Here is a 25,588-nt window from a genome sequence, read left to right as displayed (position 1 = left end):
TCCTTGGGTCAGCAGGGCACTCCACCAATTTCTTTGATGAATACAGATGTAAAAAATCTTTTTTTGTTTTGTTTTTTTTTTTTCTAGATAGGGTTTCTCTGTGTAGCTTTGTAGACCAGGCTGGCCTCGAACTCACAGAGATCCGCCTGCCTCTGCTTCTCAACTGCTGGGATTAAAGGTGTGTGCAACCACCGCCTGGCAAGATGCAAAAATTTTTAGCAAAACATTAATAAACAGAATTCAGGAACACATTGAGATGGTTACACCTTGTGACCAAGTGGATTCATCCTAGAAAGACAAAGTTGGCTCAGTGTATGTAAGTCAATTAATAAAATACAACAACCCCAAGGACAGAAACCATACAATTATTTCAATTTGTACTAAAAAGGGCATTTGACCCAGTTTAACATGCCTCTGTAATAAAAGTTATGGATATGGTAGGAATAGATGAAGCATACCTCAAAATAATAAAGGCTACATTAAACAAACCTGTAGTCAACATTATATCCAAGGGAGACAAATTGAGAACATTTTCTCTAAAATCAGAAATGATAGAGGGATGTTCATCCACTCTCCTCTGTCTTATTTGAAAGAGTACTCAAAATCTTAGCTACAACAACCACATAAAAGAGATACATAAAAGGATAACCATAGAGAGGGAAGGAATCAAACTATCCCTATTTACAAAAGACATGAATCTTTATGTAAGAAACCCTATTGAGTTTACTAGAAAACATTTGGACCTTATAATAAACACTTGCAGTAAGATTGTTATAAGATACAGTACTTAAAAACCAAACAAAACTACCTTTCATTTGTACTAATAGGCTACTCTCTGAGAAAGAAATTAGGGAAAATATCCATTCAAAATAGGTCCCCCCACAAACCAAATTCTACTGTTCTGCTAAAGGAACAAATGTCTCTGAAAGGCATTCTGCTACCCATAGATCAATGCCTCTCTCAGCCATCACCAAAGAATCTTCCTCCTGCAGTATGATGGGAACTAACACAGAGACCCACAACTGGACAACATACATCATGAGAGACCTTGGAACACTCAGTCGGACATGGGATTTCTCCATCAAACCTCTCACCTTGGGTGTCAGGAACCCTATGGAAGAGGAGGCAGAAAGATTTTGAGAGCCCAAGGGGATGGAAGACACCAAGGAAACAGTATCTTCCAGACACAACAAAAATGACACACATATGAACTCACAGAGACTATGGCAGTAGGCACAAGGCCCTGCAGGTTCAGGTCAGACAGGGCCCCAACACTGAGAGGGGAAGTAGACATGAGCTCCCATACCTAACTATCTTCAATTGACAACCACTTGCAAAGGAAAAAGTAGTTTTCTCCATTGAAGAAGACATACTGGGTTTATTAACCACATATGACTGTAGACTCCATGCCTAGTGGTAGATGGCTAGCACAAAATGAACTCAATGATATATTTTAGACTTTTTGTCTCATATTGTTTTGTTTAGGCATTTTTTGTTTTGTTTTGTTTTGATAGCCTTTACTTGTACATTATGGTTTCTGATTTTGTGTTTATGGAATTTATTGTTGTATGTTTGTCTATGTGCATGTGTATATGCATATATGTGTGTGTGTTGTGTGTGTGTGTGTGTGTGTGTGTGTGTGTGTGTGTGCTTTATGGTTTGTTTGGGATTTTTTAGATACTTGTTTTCTAGAAGTAGAGAGAAAGGGCATGGAGTTGGGTGGGTGGAGTAGTGGTGAGGATCTGGGAGGAGTTGGAAGAAGGGAAACATGATTAGGATATATTGTATAGAAACTTTTTCAGTTAAAAATGTTTCCCTCCAAAATTAAATATTTAGGAAAATATATAATTAAAGAAGTGAAAGACTTTTACAACAAAGATTTCAAGATATTGAGAAAGGAAATCACAGAAATCTCTATTTCATGCTCCTGGGTAGATAGAATTAATATTGTGAAAATGTCTATATTATCCTAATCAATATTAAACAGAACCAATGAAAAACTTATCAAAATCCCCATGTCACATTTCACAGGTATAGGAAAAATCAATACAAGAATTCACACAGAACCACAATAGAACACAAATTGCCAAAGCAATTCTAAGGAATAAAAATAATGCTGGAGGTATTACAACACCTGACCTCAAATAATACTACATAAAGTTATAGTGCTAAAGACAGCTTCGTTCTGGCATTAAAATAGAATAGAAGACCTAGAAATAAAATGACAAAGCTTTGCCCACTTAATTTTTGACAAATGAGGTCTGGTGGTTTGAGTGAGAATGTCCCCAAAAGTTCAAATGTTTGAATGCTTGGACTCCAGTTAGTGGAACTGTTTGGAAAGGGTTAGGAGGTGAGCCTTGTTGGAGGAAGTATGTCACAAGGTGTGGGCTTTGATGTTTCAAAAGCCCACACTAGGCCCAGTATCTCTGTTTCTCTCTGCCTATGGATCAGGAGGTGGTTCTCAGCTACTGCTCCCATGTCATGTGTGCCACCATGTTCCCTGTCATGATGATAATGGACCCTCTGAAACTGTAAGCAAGCTCCCAATAAAATGTTTTCTTATAGAACAGTCATGATGTCTCTTCATTACAATAAAACAGCTAAGACATGGGGTAAGCAAATGTCACATGAGCTAAAGGGTCCTCTTTCTCAGGGTGGTCAGAAAAAAGACTTCTGTCCTCACTTGTCATTCTCAGGGTGGTCAGAAAAGAGACTTCTGTCCTCACTTGTCATGTGAGCCTATTCAAATGCTTAGTTCTGTAGAGATGCAAACTAGGAGGCATTCTCCACTGAGACATGTTGTTCAATAGCAAATCAGCTAGCATCCATAATTCAATGCAGACCAGAGATGTATTGAGCTCCAGAGGCATGGACCTTGAGAAATTCCCTAATGGAATCAGTTCTTGGCTCCTGAGAGTTGACCACATCACACTTACTGGTTTTATTTCTCTGAGATCTAACAGCAAATAGCCAGTTGCACAGGTGACTGGGAACCATGACACTGTTAAGAAGAGAAACTGGTTTCATGTTCTTCAGTGTTGACTCAGCTGAATCTGTCGTGGCCTGGCATGTCTCAGTACCAAACCACAGAAGCCATGAGGTCCGGCTTGAGTGGGGGAGCGTGGATTTGGAAATTCCTAGCAACCCAAAGGCGATAAAGACCAGACACAGGCATTTTGTCATCTTTAGAGAGCTCTCAGTTCCATGTTGCAAAACTGGAGTCTCTCCCTTATTTCAGCATTTTCCTGGCTGCCTTCTAGCCATTCTTCCCTGACCCAGAGACCACTTCTCTCCCATCTCCCTAGACCCTACCAGCAGATCTCTCTCAACAGTCTCTACTCCTGTAGACCTCCCAGCAGATACCTCTAACCATCTGTCCTCACTCCTCATGTAGACCTAGCCCTCTGCCCTGGTGCAGGCCTATTCAAATGCTTAGTTCGGTAGAGATGCAAAACTAGGGGACATTCTCCACTGAGGCTCTGCCATTCAACAGCAAATTATCTAGCATCTGCAATACAATGCAGACCAGAGCTCCTGGGTTACTGGAACCTGAGGTTTGGAGCCTGAGAAATTCTCTAATGGAATTGTTCTCAGCTCCCAACAGAATCAAGATATATTTTTTGTCTGTGCCAGAAATTAATGTGAGAAAATTTAGATGCGACAAAGATCAGAATATAATTAACCTACTCACCCCCATCTCTTGCTTTGGGATCCAAGTCAGGGTTTCCAGCCTTTATAGCATTACTGATGATGGCTTGGGTCTGTGATTCTTTTCTATGTGACCCTGGAGGATGCTCAGTAGCATTCCTAGTCTCTATTTGATAAATGCCAATAGCACCTTCCAGTGTTGACAATGAAAACTGTCTTGGGACATTGCTCCATGACCTGAAGTTGACAGCCACTGATCTAAACAGAAACTATCTTGTTGCACATGTTTTCGCTTTTTAATCTGTTTTCTTCCTTTCCATCCACCCCATTCTCCCCTGTGTTTGGAGACAGCATCTCACGCTGTCTATTCTACAATTTAATAAATAGACCAAGCTTGCTTTGAACTTGTGAACAACCCTCCAGCCTCTGCTCCCCAAGTGCTAGGATTGTAGTTGTGTCACTCAGCTGACATTTCTATTTTTTAATTATGAATCCAAATACTTTTTTCAGCAAGAAAGATATAAATATGTGCCATATGTCCCTCACATCTTTTGATTTCTAATGATTAATACCATAAGCTAATGTGTACTTAATTTTATCATAAAAATATCAGAGCAATTACTACTCTGTTAATACTACACACTGTAGAGTATTTTATCATTAGTGACAAACAACATGCATCATTCCGTTTGTTAGACCCCCCAGAAAACTCAGGTATCTGGGGTCCCAGGCCACGACTTGAAGGAACCGGCTTCCCTTTTGGCAGCCATAACAGCCCAACATGTGCTTGCCATAAACCTGCCTTGGTCACTTAGAGGTCAGATGCCTGTCTCGTGACAAGGAACCTTAGTCACTAGAAGGTCAGATGCCTGTCTTGTGACAAGGAACCAATCAGAAGTTAGCTGGTGGCGCTATGCTTTACGACCCTGGGTGTGCTTTACGGACAAGCGCACGACAATGACGTAGAGAGCATAGCAACCACCCTGGGAGGGCCTATGGGCCATAACAACCAGTTGACCAATCAACACAGGGCAAGCCCTCCAAGCCTGGAAGCACACCAATCGTGAGCCTGTGCGTAAGCCTGTGCGTACCCCTAGACACTCCCCTTACGCTGCCCTATAAGATCTTTTGGGAGACCCAAGGAGCCGTCTTTTCTAGCCGTCCGCCATGGCGGGTGGGTGAAAGACCCGAGCTAACATGGGGTTAGCTCATTAAACTACAATAAAGCCTCATGCAGTTTGCATCAAGCTTTCGCCTCCATTCTGTGTTTGGGGTGGCCGCCGTCCTGGGCTAAGATTCTGGAAGCCTCAGCTTTCTGAGGGTCTTACAGACTGTGGTCACCCCAATCACCAGGCGGATTCAGAGAGCTTGATGCAAACTGCATGAGGCTTTATTGTAATTTAACGAGCTAACCCCATGTTAGCTTGGGTCTTTCACCCACCTGCCATGGTGGTTGGCTAGCAAAAGACAGCTCCTAGGGCCTCCCAAGAGATCTTATAGGACAGTGTAAGGTGAGTGTCTAGGGGTACGCACAGGCTCACTATTGTTGTGCCTCCAGCCTTGGAGGGCTTGCCTTGTGTTGATTGGCCAACTGGTTGTTATGGCCCATAGGCCCTCCCAGGGTGGTTACTATGCTTTGTGTGTCATTGCTGTGCACTTGTCCGTAAATCACACCCAGGGTCGTAAAGCATAGTGCCACCAGCTAACTTCTGATTGGTTCCTTGTCACAAGGCAGGCATCTGACTTTGTAGTGACTAACTAACTTCTGATTGGTTCCTTGTCACAAGGCAGGCATCTGACTTTCTAGTGACTAAGACAAGGTCATAGAGCACGTGTTCGGCCATTATGGCTACCAAAAGGAAAGCTGGTCCTCACTGTCACTCTAATATTCTGGCCAATTGCCATCTTAGGAACTACTCACAAGCCTCCACATCTCTGTTACTTCAAATGATTCCACTGTGTGCCACTCAACCACTCTATGGTGAAATTTTTTTATATATTCTAACTGTTTACAATGCTTTCACCTCTGAAACAACACTCACTCAGTCCCATTTATTAAAATCTGTTCTTTGTTATTTAACACTGTTACCCTTTCTCTAACTGCTGCTTCAGGCTTGTTTGTTTGTTTGTGTTCTTTGCTTCCGCCCCCACTTCCTCTACTGAACATTGCAGGTCCTTTTTGTTCAGTGGAGCTTATAAAGAAAGGGGCAGCAAACTCAGGCAGCCAAACTGCCCAAAGGTGATGCACTTTACACTTTTGCATATCTTTTTTAAGATTTATACTGCATGACCTGAAAATACTTGGTGAAATTTTACCCTGGCTATACACAAATACAGTTTGACCAGAGCGCAGCTATGCTATTTGTGTGCTTATGGCCACTCTCCTACCACAGTGGCAACATTGTTTGACAAAAACTATAATGCTATAGGGCCTAAAATACTTAAATCGGCTCTTTACGGACAAAAACAAACAACAACAAAAAAACTTGTCAACCTCCACCATGAAGTAACTTGAGTATTTCTTTCCTTCGCACAATGAACCTCAAGCCCTAAGGGAATTTCCTCATGCATAACAAAATACATTTCTGTATGAGGATGTCACCAGTGAGCTTACAGCACATCTGTTACCATGTAGGTTTACATGCTGGTGTATACAAAGGGCTGCCAACAGTGGCTGGACTGCACTTGAGCCAAGGGCAGGAACCCCCACCTCCCAAGTTATCCATAAGTGGGGCCATTATCTTATTGCATCCTTTTAATGCTTAATTTTATATTTACTCATTAATATTTTTCCCTAGATTTAATTTACTTTCTACAAATGTGTATGAAGAAGTTGAAAACAATCAGAAATGGGCAGAAAACCAGTTTATCAATTACCGTAAAGACCACCTGTGCCACATGAATGAATGTCTGAAGGATTTGCAGGAAAAGCTGGTAAGGGGCTCTGCCATCTCCTGAGGGTCACACAGCTACAAAGTCCCTGTCCTCTGGCTGGTCTGGTGACTGCCCCCAGCCTCTGCTGCATGGGAACATATTTGTATTTTATACTTCTATAGTAGTTGGTGCCTGCCTCTGGTCCAGGAAGCTCAGGACTCCAGTTGTGAGAGAGTATGCTCTCTCTACACAAAAACAATTTGAAAGAACTTTCCTTTTAAAGAACAAAACTTAAAAAACAAGACATTCTCGTCAGGGCATTGGTGGCACATGCCTTTAATCCCAGCACTAGGGAGGCAGAGGCAGGTAGATCCTTGTAAATTTGAGGTCAGCCTGGTCTACAGAGCAAGTGCCAGGATAGGCTCCAAAGCTACACAGAGAAAACCTATATCAAAAACAAACAAACAAACAAACAAACAAAGACATTCTCAGCTCAAAGATAAGAATCAATTTTCTGGGGTCCTCCATTAGGCATCTGTGGCTCTAGATAAGTTGCCTAGGTGAAATTCAGCACTGTGACATTTGGAAAACTTCTGCACAGACAAGAAATTTACCCTATGCAAAGTTTTGTTTGTTTTTCTTTTTTGAGATGGGATCTTACTATGTAGCTCTGATGGGCTGGTCTGGAGTTCACGAAGATCCACCTGTCTCTACCCCTTGATTGCTGGGACAATGCCTGGCATAGAACGAAAATTTTAAGAACTCTCTTTGTTGTGCCCAAATTCTGAACCCCAAAATCACCAAGAGGCCCATGTCTATGCAAAAGCAATGAGTCTTTTATTACAGTTGTTTAATGAGCTAACCACATTAGCTCGGGCCTTTCACCTTCTACCACAGCAGCAGATGGCTGGAGAAAGACCCAAGAAACCATGGGACAGAGATCTTATAGGGCAGTGTAAGGGGAGTGTCTAGGGGTACGCACAATCTTAGGATTGGTGAGCTTCCAGGCTTGGATGCCCTGCCCTGTGTTGATTGGTCAACTGGTTGTTATGGCCTATAGGCCCTCCCAGGGCGGTTGCTATGCTCTGTACGCCACTGCTGTGCACTTGTCCATAAAGTACACCCAGAGCTGTAAAGCATAGCCCCACTAGCTAACTTCTGATTGGTTCCTTGCCTCGAGGCAGGCATTTGACCTACTAGTGACCAAGGCCAAGGTCAGGCAAGCACATGTTGGCCTGTCATGGCTGCCAAAACAAGGTTGGTCCCTTCATTTTCCAACCAAATCAGACCATGAGAAGAAAGTCCCAGTCTTTGGAGGATTATACCTACATCTGGGCTTCTTTCTCCCACTCCATCTGGCACCCCAAGTCCACAGAGAGGGGCAGGGCAAGGTCTATGGTAGCCAGTGTACAAATAAAATGTTCTGAGAACTCTATTAGCAACAACTTTATCACAGCTGCTCCAACTATCAAAGCTTGTGTAGTCAGTTTCACAGCTGCCAAGTGAGCCTACTTGTTCAACTTCAGAAGCACCCAAGTTGCTCTAGAAGGTGACCCTGGATCATCCTGTGAGGAAGAGAAAGACTGAATCCACCTTCCTGAAGCAAGCAGCAGGAAACAGATTCAAAGGAGCCAGGCCATGTGTGCTCATCCCTCCTCCCCATTCTCTCCAGTACACCACTGCTCCCCTACTGGCACCTTAGACTCACCTGCTGAGCTCTCCTGCTGTACTAATTCCTGACCAATTAAGTCAGAACTTCTGGGGTGAGGTGTGACCTAGGGGGTTGTAGAAAAAATGAACAGCTGGAGTGGGAGTCACCCTTCTCACTGATTGAGGTTCTCATGGAGATATAAACTTCCATGGAGGAAGGGTTAGTTCTAACTCTTAGGAGCATTGCCAAGGAACTTAGAGAGAGTAGTGTCTGTTGTCTTCCTTTGAGATGCTTTAACTATCAGATACTTTAGGATTCCAAACCTTCCAGGCCCTTCCACAATTGCAGCCCTGGAGAGTCACCAGAGCCCAGAAATGACCAAGCTAAACAAAGGAATTAGCTCTCATACTTGGGACCACAGTTTGAGGCATAAAATGTTGTTGTTTTCCATGAGGAAAACAGCATTTTCTCTAAGGTCAAGCATAAACCCACTCAGTCCTCTTTTCCAAGGAGTTTAATCCATGTGATCTCTTTTTGTAGGAAAAGTATGAGATGAAAATGGCAGAAAAAATGTTGCAGCTTTCAAGAACCTTGGAGAATTATATTAACTGCCAGAAGCAGGAAGCAGAAGCAAACAAAATAAAACTCTTAGAAAAAAAACTGTCCAATAAGATGAGCCAAATGGAAAAGCGGTTCTGGAGTGAATTAGAGAAAATGCAAAGTGACTATCAATCAGGTGAGTGGAGAAGAGCTGGCCGTCCCCTCCTGTCTGTTTCTCCAATTCTACTCTCAGCCAGTCTTGTCATTAGTGACATCATCATGCATTTAATCTGGCTTCCCTGAACATTTTACAGGAGGTCAGCATAACACTGACAGGTAACTAAAGGAGTAGCTGCTGTTCTTTTCCACTTGGCGATGTCACAAGCCTGCCATTGTTGTCAAAAGTTTTACTTTCTACAATCTTTGGGATATAGAACTATGAGGGGGCAAGTTCTTGGGCTCACAAAGACCTGACTTGTGGCTCCATTATGAATTTAGAAGACTAAGTCAAATTGACATATCCTTCTCATTGGACTGCAGGTAATTAGACATATGTCAGATGGTGCCTTGACCTTTACAAGTGAGGAAGAGAGATGAATGAGCAGTTCTTGTAATGACTGCTTTTCTTCTTAAGAGGGAAAGGCAGCAGTGTCAAGCTGAGCTGACTTCAAAGGACTGATTTAAAGGCTCATCTAATGTGTCAAAGAGAAGGAGAAGGAATAGGGGCTGTGGAGCAGCAATCTGCCTGGAGTCACAATTCTGAGGAACACAAGGTTCTTTTATTAAAGAAAGCTCTAATCTGGGTTGTGTCCTCCAAGTCTTAGAAAATACACATGTAAATCACACAAAATTTTGGCCCCACAGAGGCACACTGCAGTTGAGTTAAGAGGGTGTTATAGCCTTCATCCACCTAGTGTTCCTGGCATGTAAGCAGAACTTAATGTCTAGAAAGCTAACCCTCACATGCCCTACCTCCTTCCACCAAGTTAAAATAGTGACTTACATGGCCAAGAGCCATATCCGAAACTCCATGGACTCTTCTGACAAGGGCCCTCTTTGCTTTGTTTTCAGAGGTTTAATTATGCTTATTGTTGCTTAGGGTGAGTAGAAGAGAATTTTTCAATCTTTGTCCTTTTTTGTTTAGTAAGTGGGAATTCTAGCTAAGAGAGAGTATAAATGAGTGGTTTACTCCTTTGTGCTTTTAATAAAAAGGTGTTGAGAAGCAAATATGTGGATGACCTCAGGGAGTAGGGAATGGGCTGTCCTCTAAGCTTGTGGTCGGACAAGCCTATGGCCCTGAGGGACAGACATGAGTAAAACAGATAGAGAGCACTGGGTGAGAAGAGGATAGGAAGAGGGTAGGAAGAAGGTGAGAAGAGCGTAGGAAGAGGGTGGGAAGAGGGTTGGAAAAGGGCAGCTGGCCCCACTTTTTAGTTCCTTCAAGCAGGGTACTTGTCAAGGGAGTAACAGGAATATTTTTAAAGCCCACAAATCTTTTTTGACGTCTACAGAGAGAAGAGAATATTTTAAGTATCTCCTGAAAGATAGAATTGTTAGATAGTATGTGATGATGGAGGTTCTGTCTCACTAGTCCCACAGCTGTTTAGCCCCAAATAAACACACAGAGACTTACATTAATTATAAACTGTTTGGCCAATGGCTTAGGATTCTTACTGGTTAGCTCTCTCTTAATTATTAACCCATAACTATTAATCTATTTATTTCTACATGGCCTTATCTTACCGGAGAATGCCAGGAACTGTTACTCCTTCAACAGCTACATGGTATCTCCATGGCAGCTCACTCTCTGAGTCCTCTCCCCAGAATTCACTTTGTTGGATAGCCCTGCCTATACTCCTGCCTGGCTACTGATCAATCAGTGTTTTATTCATCAACCAATAAGAGAAACATATATACAGAAGGACATCCCTCATCAAATATGTTTACAGAGAGGGGAAAGAAAACAGTTTTCACAATAAATCCAGATTCCAGTTAAGCTGCTATGAACTAATTCATCTTTGTATATTTCTATATTTGTCTTAATAGAATTTAATGTGCTTTGAATTAAATGATGATCAATTATGGAAGGACTGCTGAAGAACAATTTTGGAGATGGGAGAGATCCAATGCATTGTTTTAGTGTATCTATTCTCTTTTCCTCTTCTAGGATTTAAGTCAATTCATGACTCCCTCAGCTCTCTCCAACAAATACAGAAAACAAAAATGGATTTAGAGAAATATAAAGTACAGAAAGATCTAAAGAAATTACAGCGGAAAATAGTGGAACTCCAGGAAGTATAACTTTGAAGTTACTTTCTTTCCCACTAGCTAGTGGGATAAGCTGTGAAGAAGAAAATTAACATCTTTAGGATGCTGACTACTTCTAGTGTTTCCTATCATCTCTAAAGGAAATTGGTTTACCAGGAAAAAAATACATTAAAGCAAAAGGCTTTGTGATTCCTTTATTTATTAACGAAAAATTAAGAAATTTCTTTACATGCACATTTTGTTAAATTTTTACTTGCCCACAAATAAGGGAAGAACAATCTACATTGTGAATGCAAATGAATAAAATAAATTCAGGCATTCCAGTGATGAACTGGTGACTCTGCCTGAAAATAACAGCCATGATGTGGCTACAATTTGTTATTAACATGAATTTTGTTCATTATTGCAAAAACACATCTCCTTTTCAAAAGAAACATCACTGTTTTTAGCACTAGCATTTGAGATCAAAATAGTTTACACATTTATGATCAAAATACTTCATAAACTATATGGGAAACATCTGTGGGATGTATACACCAGAAGGCTAATTTACAATTTCTGACTCAGAAAATTATCTTTTCTAACAAAAGCAATGTCGATAGCAAATCTAATTTATGCATATTTAAAATACATTATCATTGTACTTAATATGTATTAGAATTGTAAGTACTGTCCCTTGCAAAACAAAATATACCAGCTTCCACTAAAAATACTCCACAATATTTAGCCTACATGCTAAACTCAAAAGTATCTCAAAACCAATGATTTCTTATCAACTCAAAACACAGTTTAAATATTGAGCAGTTGTGTTTGCATTTCTGTTCCTGTGATAAAGCACCCTAACAAAAAGCAACTTTAAGGGAGAAAGGATTTATTTGGCTTACAACTCATTGCAGAGAAATCAAGCATCAGGAGCTTGAAGCAGTTCATCACATGACACAGTTGGAGAGAAGAGAAATGAATGCATAAGCATTTCACATGCTTACTTGTGTTCTGCTGTCTCCACTCTTGTACAGTTCAGGACCCCTGCCTAAGGAATGGTACCACTCACAGTGGGCATGGTTTTTCACATCAATCAATTTAAAACAGTTCCCTACAAATATGTTCACAGGCCAACTAAACTGCAGATAATCTCTCATTGAAGCACTCTTCCCAAGTGAGTCTAGGCTGTGCCAAGCTAATTACTACGAGGACAATTGGTATAAGGCATTTTTATTTATGGAAAATAAAAGCAAACTATTTGTGGCATACACTATTTGTTCTGGAACAAGGATGAATTTCTATTCACAGTGATTTCTCTAAACCTGACAAGGTTTACCAGAAACCTTCTTTGGTTTGTAGAACAGTAACAATTCCTCTCACATTAAAGAATAATTTTGGGCTGGAGAGATGGCTCAGAGGTTAAGAGGTTAAGAGGTTAAGACTGCTCTTCCAGAGGTCCTGAGTTCAATTCCCAGCAACCACATAGTGGCGCACAACCATCCGTTATGAGATCTGGTGCCCTCTTCTGGTGTGCAGACATACATGGAAGCAGAATGTTGTATACATAATAAATAAATAAATAAAATCTTAAAAAAAAGAATAATTTTAACTCCCAAATATTTTACCTACACCCACTTATATAATTTTTTAACTATGTAAAACCTCTCCATTTATTGTTATTAGTATATACATAACATCATTAGCTCTGTAATTGGAAGGAATTTCATAGTAGATTTAAGAGTTCAAAACATAAGTGTCCTTTGCAATCAAATGTCATACTAGGATCAAGATCTGCTATAAATGTTTGCAAATCATCAAGAAAATAACACACTCAAAATTTTATTTTCAGAATGGTCACAGGATATAAACAGGTAAGTGACAGAATATAATAACCAATGGAAGTACAAAAAATGTTTCACTTCACTACTAAAGAAAAAAATCAAGGGAGCTCAGATCCTATTTTCAGATTGGCAGAAAGTGAGTCAATTGATAATACTGCATGAACAAGTGTGAAAAAGAAAAGCAAGCTCACATTAACTGTTAGCAAGCTTATAAACTGATACAATGGTTTAGAGGGCAATTTGGAAGCATCTACTAAATGTTCTCTTCCTTTGCTCTCCTCCCCTCAACTCTATCATACACACACCCTACAATTCCATATCTATAATTTCACATTATAGACTAAAATCTCCCAGAGAGCTTGTAAACACACATCCCAGTGTTGGAGTGACTCCAGGGTTTCAAGCACACTACACACATACTCTACAATTCAGCCACATGCCTAGCTATGCATGTTCTTTGAAGCCTCACTAGATTACTTATAATATCTAATGCAATGTCAGGGTTACATAGTTCTATTAAACTGTTATTTTAGGGGGGCAGGGGAGGGGGATGATAAAAAGTACATGTTCAACAGGTTCAACTTTTAAAATGCTTTTTACCTATGGTTGAATCCACAAACAAGTGACCTGCAGACTTCATGTTCAAACCATATATTTGATAGGACGCTAATATCTTGATCTTAAGGAAGTTACAGTCTATGGAAAAGGCCAAAACTTACATTTGCAAATTACAAGGGTGTGATGAGGGCTAAGGCAAGTGGAGTGGAGTGAGCCTAGTTCTGCAGGACAAGAAAATGGATCCACGAACTGCAGGAAATTCAATACAGTCAGAGCCTTAAGTGTGTAGTGGGAGATGGGGAGAGGAGGAAAGTGCAGGAAATGGAGAGAGAGAGAAACAGAGAGAGAGAGAATGCTGAAGAATGTAGGGGTGTGGGGGACTCAACCACAAAAGGCCTTGTAATTCATGTTGAGAAACTGGGCTTTATCCTAAGGACTTATGATAGGACACAAACAATTGAAATAGAAGAGTCACATTATCTGATTTGGACTTGAGATTCACTTGCCTGGAGGGTGCAGGACAAACAGGGTGGAAGCAGCACATTTGAGCTGAAAGGAAGGGAATTTGTGCAGCACAGCAAGGACTGTGCACTCAGGTTTATCTGGGGACAGGCAGTTATGTGTCTAGCGGTTAACGAGAAAAATGGAGCCTGGATAAAAATCCAGACATGGAATTCAGCTTTGGAAGTCACCAGAAAAGGAAAAGCTACTGGAGTTATGAATGGGGAAGACTTGCCTGGGAGTGAGTACAATGGGTGTGAATACTGTGAGGGGAAGTACTGAAGGGTCAGCATGCCTGCATAAGAATGTAAACAGTGGCAGGTGGGGGGGGGGGCTAGAGAAATGGCTCAGAGGTTAAGAGCATTGACTGCTCTTCCAGGGGTCTTGAGTTCAATTCCCAGCAACCACATGGTGGCTCACAACCATCTACAATTCAATCTGATGCCCTTCTCTGGCACATAGGCAGAACACTGTATATGTAATAAATCTTTTTTTTTTTTTTTTTTTTTTAAAAGAATGTAAACAGTGATGTAGTAGGAAAGATGATGTCTATGAGAGGCAGTGTTTTCTTCTAAGGGCTTGGTGACTCATTAGCATCATTCTATTTTCAGGGCTTCAAGAATTGCTAGATTGCCACCTGCAAAAGATGGCAATCCCCTCCAATGTAAACAAGTACAGGATGATTTAAATGCTTTCTTGATTGCTCATCTATTTCATAGATAAATGCGTTTGTGACACGAGGTTTTTCTTGGTTTAGCTAGGTCCCACTACCCTTCTGCTCCAAAGAAACGCACAGGACACTATATTAATTATAAAGCTGTTGGCCATTGGCTATGGTTTCTTATAGGCTAGCTCTGACTTAATTATTAACTCATTTCTATCAATCTAAGTAGTCCCACATGGCCTCATCTTACCGGAGAAAGGTCAGGGACTTCTTACTCCTCTGGCGTCCTACATCTCGCCTGTTCATCATCTCAGCAGAGAGGAGAAGAGAGAGATTTCCTGTTTGTTCTTGCTTATATACTGTTACTGCCTGCTATGTCACTTCCTTCCTGGATCACAAGGCGACTTCTCTTTATATTTCCCAGAAGCCTCCTCAACTCCTAGTCCCACCTATCTTGCTTCCCTGTTGGCCAACAGTGCTTTATTCAATAACCAATAAGATAAAGATATACACAGAACAACATTTCCCGTCATACATTCATTGTCTTTTCAAACACAGAGGGTGATGAGCTCCCCTTCAGTGGCAGGACTGCTGCAAGGAAACAGACTGCTCCTCCATGCAATCTCACAAGGCATTCTCTCTCTCTCTCTCTCTCTCTCTCTCTCTCTCTCTCTCCTCCCTCTCTCTCTCTGGGAGATCAGAGTCACACATACATGTAGAAAGGTTTAATGTTATTTCAGATTTTCCTTATATAGCCATGACATTTTCTGACTTCCTGGCTGCATTTCCCAACCCTACTCCTTGGTAGAATGTAGCTATATCATTTTCAAAAGGTATTTGCACATGTGACAAATGCGAATATGAAATGACTGAGATATGATGTCATGAGCCATGTCCACTTTAACAGCCCCAGAACTACTAATTCTCAGAAGAGAATTTGAAGGGTGTTGAGGGCTACATAACCTGAATTTAATACTGTACCACAATCACCATCTGTGTAGCTTTGGATTTGTTCTGCCACTTCCACCCCCCTCATCTTAAAATGGGACAATAATATTGCAGTTGCCCTGAAGGTCACTGAAAGACTAAAAGGAACATTTACCAGACACTAAAAGCTTCTCAAGGCAGTCTAAATGGATTAAGTCATTCACACTTTCAGATACTTATGGCCACAGACACATTCAGTAATTTACATATGGTCATAACTTAAATGGAGCCTTGTTTTGAAGCCACTAGTTCAGAGGAGTTGCTTTAAATAGTTTGATTTTTTTTTTCTTTAAATACAAGCAGATCATCTCACATATTGTCACCTAGTGGAGACTATACTTAACGTTTACTATTAATAAACAGAACATTTGACTTTCCCAAAGATAAGTTTCATATAACTCTCTCATATAACTCTGATTCAGATCATTATCTAAAAATATTTGTGCTTAAAAGATATTTACTATGTGTAAGGAAAAATCCTTCTGCTTGTACTAATGCTAGCAAAGGATAAAAGTAGTGAGAATGCAAAAATAGAGATTTCTTCTGCATGATCTGAAACAATTTTCTAACCTTTCTTCTATTATCTTGGGAGAAAGGCTAACGGCTGAAGAGACATTATGGACACTGAGTGTTTCCGTGGGTGCTAATGACAATTTGCAATACATCCTATTTCCTCTACTAACTTGAGCCATCAAAGCAAACACAATAGCTCATATACCAAGTAGAATCCATTAGCATGCATCTGGTGGCTGCTTCTCCAGAAAAGTCACACACTGCTCATAAGACAAATATTCAGGGACAGACTTCAAGTAGGCAATGCCTACATGGTACTGGACAAACCCACACTTCTGCAACCCCATATCATGGACCTTTTTTTTTTTTTTTTTTTTTTGTTATTCTCAGTTCTATAGTCAACCATTTAAGTCTTTTAAATAAAAGGCTTTCACACATTCATGACACCAACACAGCATCTTCAAGAGAGGTAGGATAGGCAAATAGAAATGAAAGAAGGAGCGCACATGTGAGTTTTTATCAACTCCTTCCTCTGAAGGGTGAGTTGACACTGCAGTGCAAAGATCACCTAAACTAGCAAAGTGTTTAGGTACCTATGACATGAGGCTCAAAAGAAAGTTGACAGGCTTTAGGAAGAAGCTCAAGAAACAAAAAGAAAAATAAGGGATATGAGGTCACCAAGCATTAAATGAAACAACTAGTCACTTTGGTTTCCTATAAAGTTCAGAATTAATCTACAAACATTCACACTTACTAAGTGATTTCTTTAGAGGGCAAGGCTTTCCCCTGCCCCACACCCCGTTTGCTGTTCTCTGCTCCTGAGAGACAGCCTGCCAGTTTTGATCCGTAGTAAACCTTTCTTTCGGCTCACTTGGTGGTTTCATTGTACCTTGCTTACATTATCAATGCAAATTTCTCTCCCAGCCAGTGTTTTTACTTTCTCTGTAACTTCCTCTTCTTTCTCCATGAAAAACCATCTGTCCCATCTGGCTTCTTCCTTGTGCCCAGACATATTTGTGTCACAAACATAAGAGAAATTAGCATTTCCAGAAATGTCCATACTCAGGAAAACACACAGCTCTGTCTAAGATAAGAATCGTTGTCTTGTACTCTGTACCACCTGCTTTCTTCCTGATTCCCACCCTCTGAGCTACATTTTACAGCGTTTACAAACGCTGTCTCTACTTTTACTTCCTAAAAGCATTAAACAGTGCAGATCAATTCAACCTTTTAAACTAGTGCATTGACATTTTCCACAGTTACTACTACCTACTAATTTATTATACAGCATTTTTTTTCTATGTAGAGATTAAACAATGAGCATATTTGCTATGATCAAAGGGAAGGGATGACATTGAAAAGTCAGGAGCTTAGAGACACAAGTTATCTTAGGTTTACAAAACAATGTGAATGAACTGTTTATTTAGTGACCCTGTAAAAAAGCACAACCTATTTGGCATATTGCCGGAGCATGTAATTATATTCAATCATTCACAGACGGTTGCTTCCATGAATCATCCCGAGTAAGGATTACTTTGCTTCCGAGTCTTGGATCTCTATAAGATCATTCTCCTACCTCTCTTTACCATATGAGCCTTATTGCAAAGGGCTTCTAGGTACAGGTGTTCCAGCAACAAACAGTTTGTTCAAGTTCTTTGTTTCATTCATTTCTGGTTTGGAAAACCTTAGTGACCTCATTAAGCAATAGATGGCACCATTAGAAATCAAGGTAAGACCCTGAATTTATCAATTCATAGACAATTCAAAGGCCAAAAGACAAGACACATACAGTCACAAATCTAGTCAATAATCATAACAAGCTTTTAAAATTAATGATTTCACACATACAATGCATTTTAAAAACTTTATTAATTTTTACATTCCAATCCCAGTTCCCTCTCCCTTCTCGATTCCCCCATCTCCCCACCTCCTCCCATCTGCTCCACAGAAAGGGTAAGGTCTCCCCTAGGAAGTCTACTAAGTCTGTCCCATCATCTCGTTGAGTCAGGACCAAGGCACCTCTCCATTCACCACATCCCTGTTTCTAGGCTGGCAAGGTATCTCTCCATACAGAATAGGTTCTACTAAGTCAGCTTGTGCATTAGAGTTAGATCTTGGACCCACTCACTGCCAGCGGCCTCATATAGTGTCCCTTGTCACCTATATTAAGGGAGCCTAGTTCTATCTTATGTAGATTCCCCATTTGTCAGACCTGAGTCAGTGATCTAGCTCAAGTCAGCTGATTCTGTGGGTTCCCCCATCATGGTCTTGACTCCTTTGTTCAAATTATCACTCTTCCCTCACTTTGATTGTACTCCAGGAGCTCAGCCCAATGGTTAGTTGTGGATTTCTGCATCTGCTTCCATCTGTTTCTGGAAGAGGGTTCTAGCTTCTCTGGGGTTGGGGATTGTAGGCTGGGTACCTTTTGCTTTATGTTTGGTATCCACTCCTTTGATCCCAGCACTGGAGGTAGAGGCAGGTAGATCGAGACTAACCTGGTCTGTAGAGTGAGTTCCAGGACAGGCTCCAAAGCTAAACAGAGAAACCCTGTCTCAAAACCCCCACCCTCCATCCCCCAAAGAAACATTTCATTTCTTTAAGGAGGCATATTCACACCACAAGGACATTTGTTCAACTATGTTCATAGCAATATTATTTGTAATAGCCATATCTTGGAAACAATCTAGATATCCCTCAACTGAAGAATGGATAGAGAAAATGTAGTATATTTACACAATGGAGTACTACTCAGAGGTAAGAAACAATGACATCCTAAAATTTGCAGGCAAATGGAAAGAACTAGTAAAAACATCTTGTGGTAACCCAAAACTAGAAAGACAAATATAGTATGTTCTCACTCATAAGAGGATACCAGACAATGCATTTTGATCATATTCTCCTCCAAGTTTCCCCTAACTTCTCCAAGATACATACTCCTCCGCCCCCCAGACACTATCAGCTGTCAATAGCACTTGAGCTAGGAGTGGAGACTTGTGAACCCCTTCCCCGCTCCTTGCTGGACTGCTGACTGACTACACTGTGTACAGACAAGCACAGTGGCTTTGAGTTCCCAAGTGGAGTGGCCCTGCAATGCTCAGGTCTTCCCCAACCTCCAGCTCTTACAATCTTTCAGCTCTCTTCAAAATGGTCGATCTTTAAGGAGAGTGTTGGATGTGGCTGGGCACTCCAGACACTTGTTCTCTGTATTTTGACCAGCTGAGTTTCTGCATTAATCCTGTCCACTGAGATTTCTCTGGTAAGGTCCAAGATCTGCACTAATCTATAGCTACAGAGTTGAGAATTTAGAGGGCAGTTTGACACCATCCATTTAACAAAATACTAGTAGTAGGTTTGATGGGGGAAGTCCTTCTGTGTATATGTTTGTCTTATTGGTTGATAAATAAAGCACTGTTGGCCAATAGGAAAGGAAGATAGGTGGGGCTAGAGTCGAGGAGGATTCTGGGAAATGTAGTAAAGACAGGAGTTGCCATGTGACTGCCGTGAAGAGAGGACACTTGCTGCCAGTGTCCTTGGTAAGATTAGTCTTTATAAAATATATAGATTAATGGTTATGGTTGACACTTTAGGACAGAGCTAGCAAATGAGAAATCCTAGTCATTGCCCAGCAGCAATGTAACTAACATAAGACTCTGCGTGTTGTCTGGGGGCCCTAGCATGGTGGCAGGGCTCAGGCGGCTGGTGGAAAGTTATTGTTACAGTAGGTTCATCCCTTTGATTTCAATCCCTGGGCTAACTCTTGGTCAAATTCACAGCACCCTGTTCTTAAATCCAATCAGGAAGTGGTTACCCTCGTATGTGTGTTAGTATTGCACCCATAGTCATATCTTGCCATACCTATCACTATTGTATGTCACAGGGATCACAGCTGGGAAGATTACTGATGTGTTTCCCTCAGCAGCCTGCATAGGACTTTCTATAACTATGAGAAGTAGCCAGAAAGCCTCCTGTACCACCTTGAATTCTCCACATCCTTTGATTGAGTGTGTGGTGTCTTTAGCAACAGCATCTCACCATCTAGTTGTAGTGGGTAACCAAGAGCAATGGCAATAGACTGCACTGTTTAGGGAATATCCAGGACCCTCTGACTAACAACTTGAAGGCAAGGTTCTCACACCTGGTAGCTGGGAAGAACAGTATCCCCTATGTAGGGTAACTCCAAATTCCCTTATATGAATGCGTGCTCGTGTGTGTGTGTGTGTGTGTGTGTGTGTGTGTGTGTGTGTGTGTGTGTGTGTGTGTGTGTGTGTGTGGTGTGTGTCTGTGTGTGTGTGTCTGTGTGTGTGTTTATGTGTTGTGTATCTGCCTGTGTTAAGAGAAACTTTATGAAAATATTTGTGTGTGCACAGTGATGTGTGTATGTGGGTACACATGCTCTAGTGTGCCTGGGGAGGTCAGAGGACAACTTTGAGGAGTTGGTTCTCCATCAAACACAAGTTTAACAAATAGCTCAGGTTGCCAAGTAGATCCCCTTTATCTGATAAGCCATCCCACCAGCCTGAAGCATACATTTTTGGTATGTGAATATAATTTAATGTATTTAAAAAGAGAATTAGATAGATATACTTATTGATGAGGTTTTATGAAAAATGCATTTTATTTGTATAATAATTTTTGTTTTGAAACTATACTTACATCATTTCCCCTTCCCTTTTCTTCAACTCCTTCCATGTACTCACTCCTTGCTCTCTCTCAAATTCAGTCTCTTTCCTTTGTTATTACATACCAAGTGTGTGTGTGTGTGTGTGTGTGTGTGTGTGTGTGTGTGTGTGTGTGTGCATGTATTCCTACATAACTAAATACAACCTGTTCAGTTCAAGTAATGCTACCTGTATGAACATGATCTCAGGCTAAAAATTCAACGGGCCTGCCTAAAACAATGTTGACATCAATAGACATACTAATACAGAAAAGGGAAAGCCCTCAGGGACTCAATCCTGTGTGGAGGCCAGCAGAGGGTTTTGGATCCCCTGGAGCTAGAGTTACAGGCAGCTATAAGCTGCCCAACAAAAGTTCTGAGAACTGAACTTAGGTCCTCTGGAAGAGCATCAGATTATCCTAACCACTAGCAACCCCATCCCTTGCTTCTTTCTTAATTAGCCATACAAAGTAACAGATACCATTATGGCATTTAAAAAAATATTTATTCTTTGAGAATTTCATTCACAAACAGAAGGTATTTTGGTCATCACCACTCACCACTGTCCTCTCCAACTTCCTTAGGACATCTCCTTACCAACCACATGTCTTTCTTTTCTTCTGTAACTCACCAAGTACAATCAGTGGTGTCCCATGCACATGGGACATGGGCAACCTACCCCTGGTCACACTCCTAAGAGAACAGACTCTTGCCCAGCAGCCACCCGGTGCCTTATGGCATTTTCTCATATGTATTTTACATTGGCTGACCCCTCTCTTGCTCTCCTTCCCCAGGCTCTACACCCCGATACCTGTGCCCTTCCATCACTGGAAGTCCCTTTACAGGTTTCATGTCACATTAACTCTATTAGGCTCTCCCTGCCTCCTGAATCTTCTTCCCATCATGGTGACCTTTCTACCTTTATGCCAATATATGTATACATATGTATACAACTTAAAATTAGGATCCACATATGAAAAAAAAAACATGTTTTATCTTTCTGAGTCTGGGTTACTTTAATTAATATATTAATTTCCTGACTCATTTGTTTTCCTGCAAATTTCATTTTTCTTTACAGCCAAATAAAATGATGCCTATATATACCACACTGTCCTATCCTTTTGCCTGTTTATGGATATCTAGGCTGATTCAGTTTCCTAGTTTTTATGAATAGAGCAATAATGGCCATTTCTTGAGGAAAGTTTCTACTTCAAAATATTTTAAAGTAAAAAAATATTATCTATGAAAATATAAATAGTTGTATAGGGTATTTGGATAAACTAGAATTTAAAATATTGCTATTAAAAACTGCCCAATAGGAACTTATAAACTTTGAACCAGACAAAAACTATAGCATATGAGAGCTCAGCACCATGAGTGGTCTTAGACATGATAGCTCTCTTGTGACTATTTTCCAAACTAAAAATATGTCATGTATTGTGAATGATGCAATGTTGTCACTTTTTTCTCCCATATAAAGTCTATAATATATAAATACATATTTCTAAGTATGTAAGCAAAAACAGAACACCTTCTCCTATACAGTGAGGGCCATTTTATGAAACCCAGTGCTACCTTTTAGAACAAATGTCAGGGAAGGAATCTGAGTTTCTTCCATTAGCAACTCAAGTAGGAGGAAGAGAAGGGCTGGAAAGAAACAAGAGTGAACTTGACAAAAACAAAATTTCCACATTTTTCAATGTGCACAAAACATATTTTTATGTAATCTACACCGATATTCTAAAACCTGCTTCATTGTTATGTTACTATGGTTACATCAAAGTAGGGGCCAAGATATCTTATGGACAGCCAGAGACAGGTCCTTTCCATTTGTATCTTTTCAGCAGGTAAAACAAACAAACAACTAATACACTTTAATGGTCCTGATGAACTGAATTTTCCTATCCAGTCCTACTTTGTGCTGAATCCTAAAATAAAGAAAACTTGTCAATTACTCATTTAGTAATGTACAAAAAGAAAATAAAGCTTCACTTTTTTTTTTTTTTTCTGAACAAAAATAAGAGACACTGGGGAAAAAAAGAAAGAAAAAAGACAAGTGATTCCAAGCAAATAGATAGTGATCCAGAATCTACTTACAAGCTGAAATATGTTTTCTACAGGTGTTTATAATACTGTAACTATCTAGTTAACTAACGGCAATGGTAGCTAAATGAAGAGATTAAAAAAGAGAAAACACATTATAATTCTAAAATCAAACATAGCAATGACAATAAAAAACTGAGTACCAGTCCTTGGAGAAATCAGCTTTAATTTAACTCAAAAACCTTTCAGTTTTATAATGTTGATTTGTTTCGAACTGACTTTTTAAAGACTGTTGTTTAACATCAATATTAAAGGAAAAGGTAAGGAAAGACGATGATCCCAAGGTTGGCACAAAATAACCTGCATGTGCACATTCTAAATGAAAACAAAACAAAAGACCTGAATTGGCCTTAAAGACATTTTTACCACCCTGATTTCCAGAAAACTCCAGGTTTCAGGTTCCTGGAATTGTCAAAAGAATACAAAGGTTACCACTTGAATGTGGCTGGAGCAAAACTAAACACACTATGTGTTATCTTCACTATGTAAATCCTAAGTGAATGCATTTTCTAAACCACAGATTGGTCACATAATCTAAACAGGGAAGAAAGTAACCCCCGCAAGAAAGCAGGCAGATGGCAGGGACTGTGCCTAAAACAGGCAGATGTCAGCAGCCCAGTCAGCAGAAACAGGACATGGGTCCAGCCCCACAGACGCCTCTTGTAGTGTGTCTCCAGCTGGCCTGTGGGTCAGGCTACAAGCACAGGATCAGCTCACGAGAAGGGCAAGGAGGAAATAAGCAGAGGACATCCTGTTCAGCTCTGACCACCTCAGGCTCCATCAGAGTGCTGAGTTCTGACCCCTCCAATCCAAAGGCCTCGGACTGAATAGCTGTCAGTGACTATAATGTTCTACCACAGTTGGGAAATACCAAGCTACAGTTCTGTCTAAGAGAGTAACCTCTGAAGTACAATTTAATTAGAGGATATTACCAATTCATAAGATTTCATAAAATAATACAACAAGAGCACTGCCTTAGAAAAAACACACACTAAATTATATTGCCACACACCCCTATACAATAGATATTTACATCTGAGACCTCATTATGCAATTTGGGTTGGCCTGGAACTCTCTACGTAGACCAGACTAATCTCAAATTCAGAGATCTGCCTGCCTCTGCCTCTCAAGGGCAGGTATTAAAGGCATATACCACGATGCCCATTGGAATATTGAAAACCACAATACAAAGTAAGTGACACACAGGTTATTTAAATATATAAATTACTTTTTGAAAAAAAATAGGTAACTCTGCTTTTAAGTTTTAAAAACCCATAACTTAAAAACTATGACTCATATTGATAATATAAAAATATAAGACACTGATTTTTGTTTTATTTCAGGTAGCTAATGTCTTTTCATCATGAACAAAGAAATTGTGCAAATAATTAAACATTATCAGCATCATTTTCAACAAATGTTTCATTAATATTTGTGTTTAAATGCAACAGATAACTGAGCATTCTAAACTTTACAGATTCACTAGCAGTCACTCTTTCGAGCATCCATACACTGCTTCTTCAACAGGATCTGAGGTGGGACTAGCAAGACAGACTACAAGAGCACGTGTATATTTCACCAAGACTTGGTCTGAAGAACTCTGGAATTTAAAAAATAATAAAATTTACTTTTTCATATTATTTTGTAAAATGGCTACAAAGGCTTTATTGTAAGAGGCAACCTCCAAAAGATACCCTATTATACCCATGCAAATGTAAAAAAATAAGGTTTGTGCTGGGTGGTAGTGGCACACGCCTTTAATCCCAGCACTTGCAGGCAGAGGCAGTTGGATCTCTAAGTTTCAGGGCAGCCTGGTCTACAGAGCAAGTTCCAGGGTAGCCAGGGCTACACAGAGAAACTCTCTAGAAAAAAAAAAAGTACTCCAACAAACACACAAACAAAAAATAAGTAAGGGAACGAGGGTTTTTTTCTTTCTTAAGGACTAAGTCAGAGAAATCTTTAAGGCTAAAAGCGGCAGATTGAGGGTTACTGGGAAGTTACACCTCTAACTTAGAACTTCAACTTCTCTAGATTAAAAAAAGGGGGAAAGAGGAAAAGCAATGGATGATTAAAACTGCAACTTTTAATTTATTTGCTTTTTTTTTTTTTTAATATTTCAAGATGGGATCTCACTGTGTACTGCTGGCTGGTCTGGAACTCACAGACATCCCCTCAGTTCTGCCTCCTGAGGGCTGGGATTAAAGGTGTGTGCCACCAGGCCCAGCCGATACAACTAGTTCTAGAATATGTTGTTCAGGTGAGAAGTCTTGACTGTCTCGTCCTATTTTCTTCAGATTTTACAGTTGTCTCACAACCATGATTACTGTGATGACAGCTTCTCATTCAGTTCCAATGTTCTTTTGTCACTGTGAGCTTCAGCATTTTTCACCAACACCTGTGTCAAATCACAGACAGAAGTTCAGGAAGCCATTTCAAAGGGTGACACTAACCACAGCAATGCAGTTTTTCACTTTTGCTGTCATAAACTACTCAACTAAAGCTAACATATAAGCACTGTTTATTATTAAAACTGCCGATATCTTGACTCATATAATTATTAGTTGTTTGTAAAATTAAGGGTTTTGCTTACCTTCCTGTCACCGTAAACCCTGACCGCATATAAGACTGGTCTATATACAACTGTCCTGATGACAGTGGCCTGTTTAAAACCATGGTGTACAATTTAAGCTCTTGGCTTTAGGTTTTGTCAAGAAGCTTTCCATAATTTTCACAAATTCCACAAACTGGAAGGGGCAATTCCACCAACTCATTCAGTTGTTTTGTGCTGTCTTGTCAAACAC

At 40.3% G+C, this 25,588-nt stretch overlaps 2 protein-coding genes across 3 annotated transcripts in view; one reads left to right on the top strand and one right to left on the bottom strand.

The window, feature by feature from the left end:
• Fam81b (family with sequence similarity 81 member B) overlaps window positions 1-11,272 on the top strand; it is a 76,933-nt gene extending 65,661 nt beyond the window's left edge. Inside the window, exons 8-10 of the mRNA XM_027401880.2 lie at window positions 6,447-6,582; window positions 8,714-8,909; window positions 10,881-11,272. Coding sequence (XP_027257681.2) covers window positions 6,447-6,582; window positions 8,714-8,909; window positions 10,881-11,014 — 466 coding nt within the window. The 3' untranslated portion in view covers window positions 11,015-11,272. The remainder of the gene's footprint in view (window positions 1-6,446; window positions 6,583-8,713; window positions 8,910-10,880) is intronic.
• An 11,655-nt stretch (window positions 11,273-22,927) lies between these two features.
• The window catches only part of Ttc37 (tetratricopeptide repeat domain 37), a 103,097-nt gene continuing 100,436 nt past the window's right edge, over window positions 22,928-25,588 (bottom strand). The window contains exon 44 of one of the 2 annotated variants that reach the window (XM_027401836.2): window positions 22,928-25,182. In XM_027401836.2, coding sequence (XP_027257637.1) covers window positions 25,108-25,182 — 75 coding nt within the window. In that variant the 3' untranslated portion in view covers window positions 22,928-25,107. The remainder of the gene's footprint in view (window positions 25,183-25,588) is intronic. The other variant, XM_027401837.2, reaches the window with a different exon arrangement.

This window comes from Cricetulus griseus, chromosome 2 (assembly GCF_003668045.3).
Source record: "Cricetulus griseus strain 17A/GY chromosome 2, alternate assembly CriGri-PICRH-1.0, whole genome shotgun sequence".
In the NCBI taxonomy this organism is placed as follows: domain Eukaryota; kingdom Metazoa; phylum Chordata; class Mammalia; order Rodentia; family Cricetidae; genus Cricetulus; species Cricetulus griseus.
Note: the sequence above shows the minus strand (reverse complement) of the source record. Positions and strands in the feature narration are given on the sequence as shown.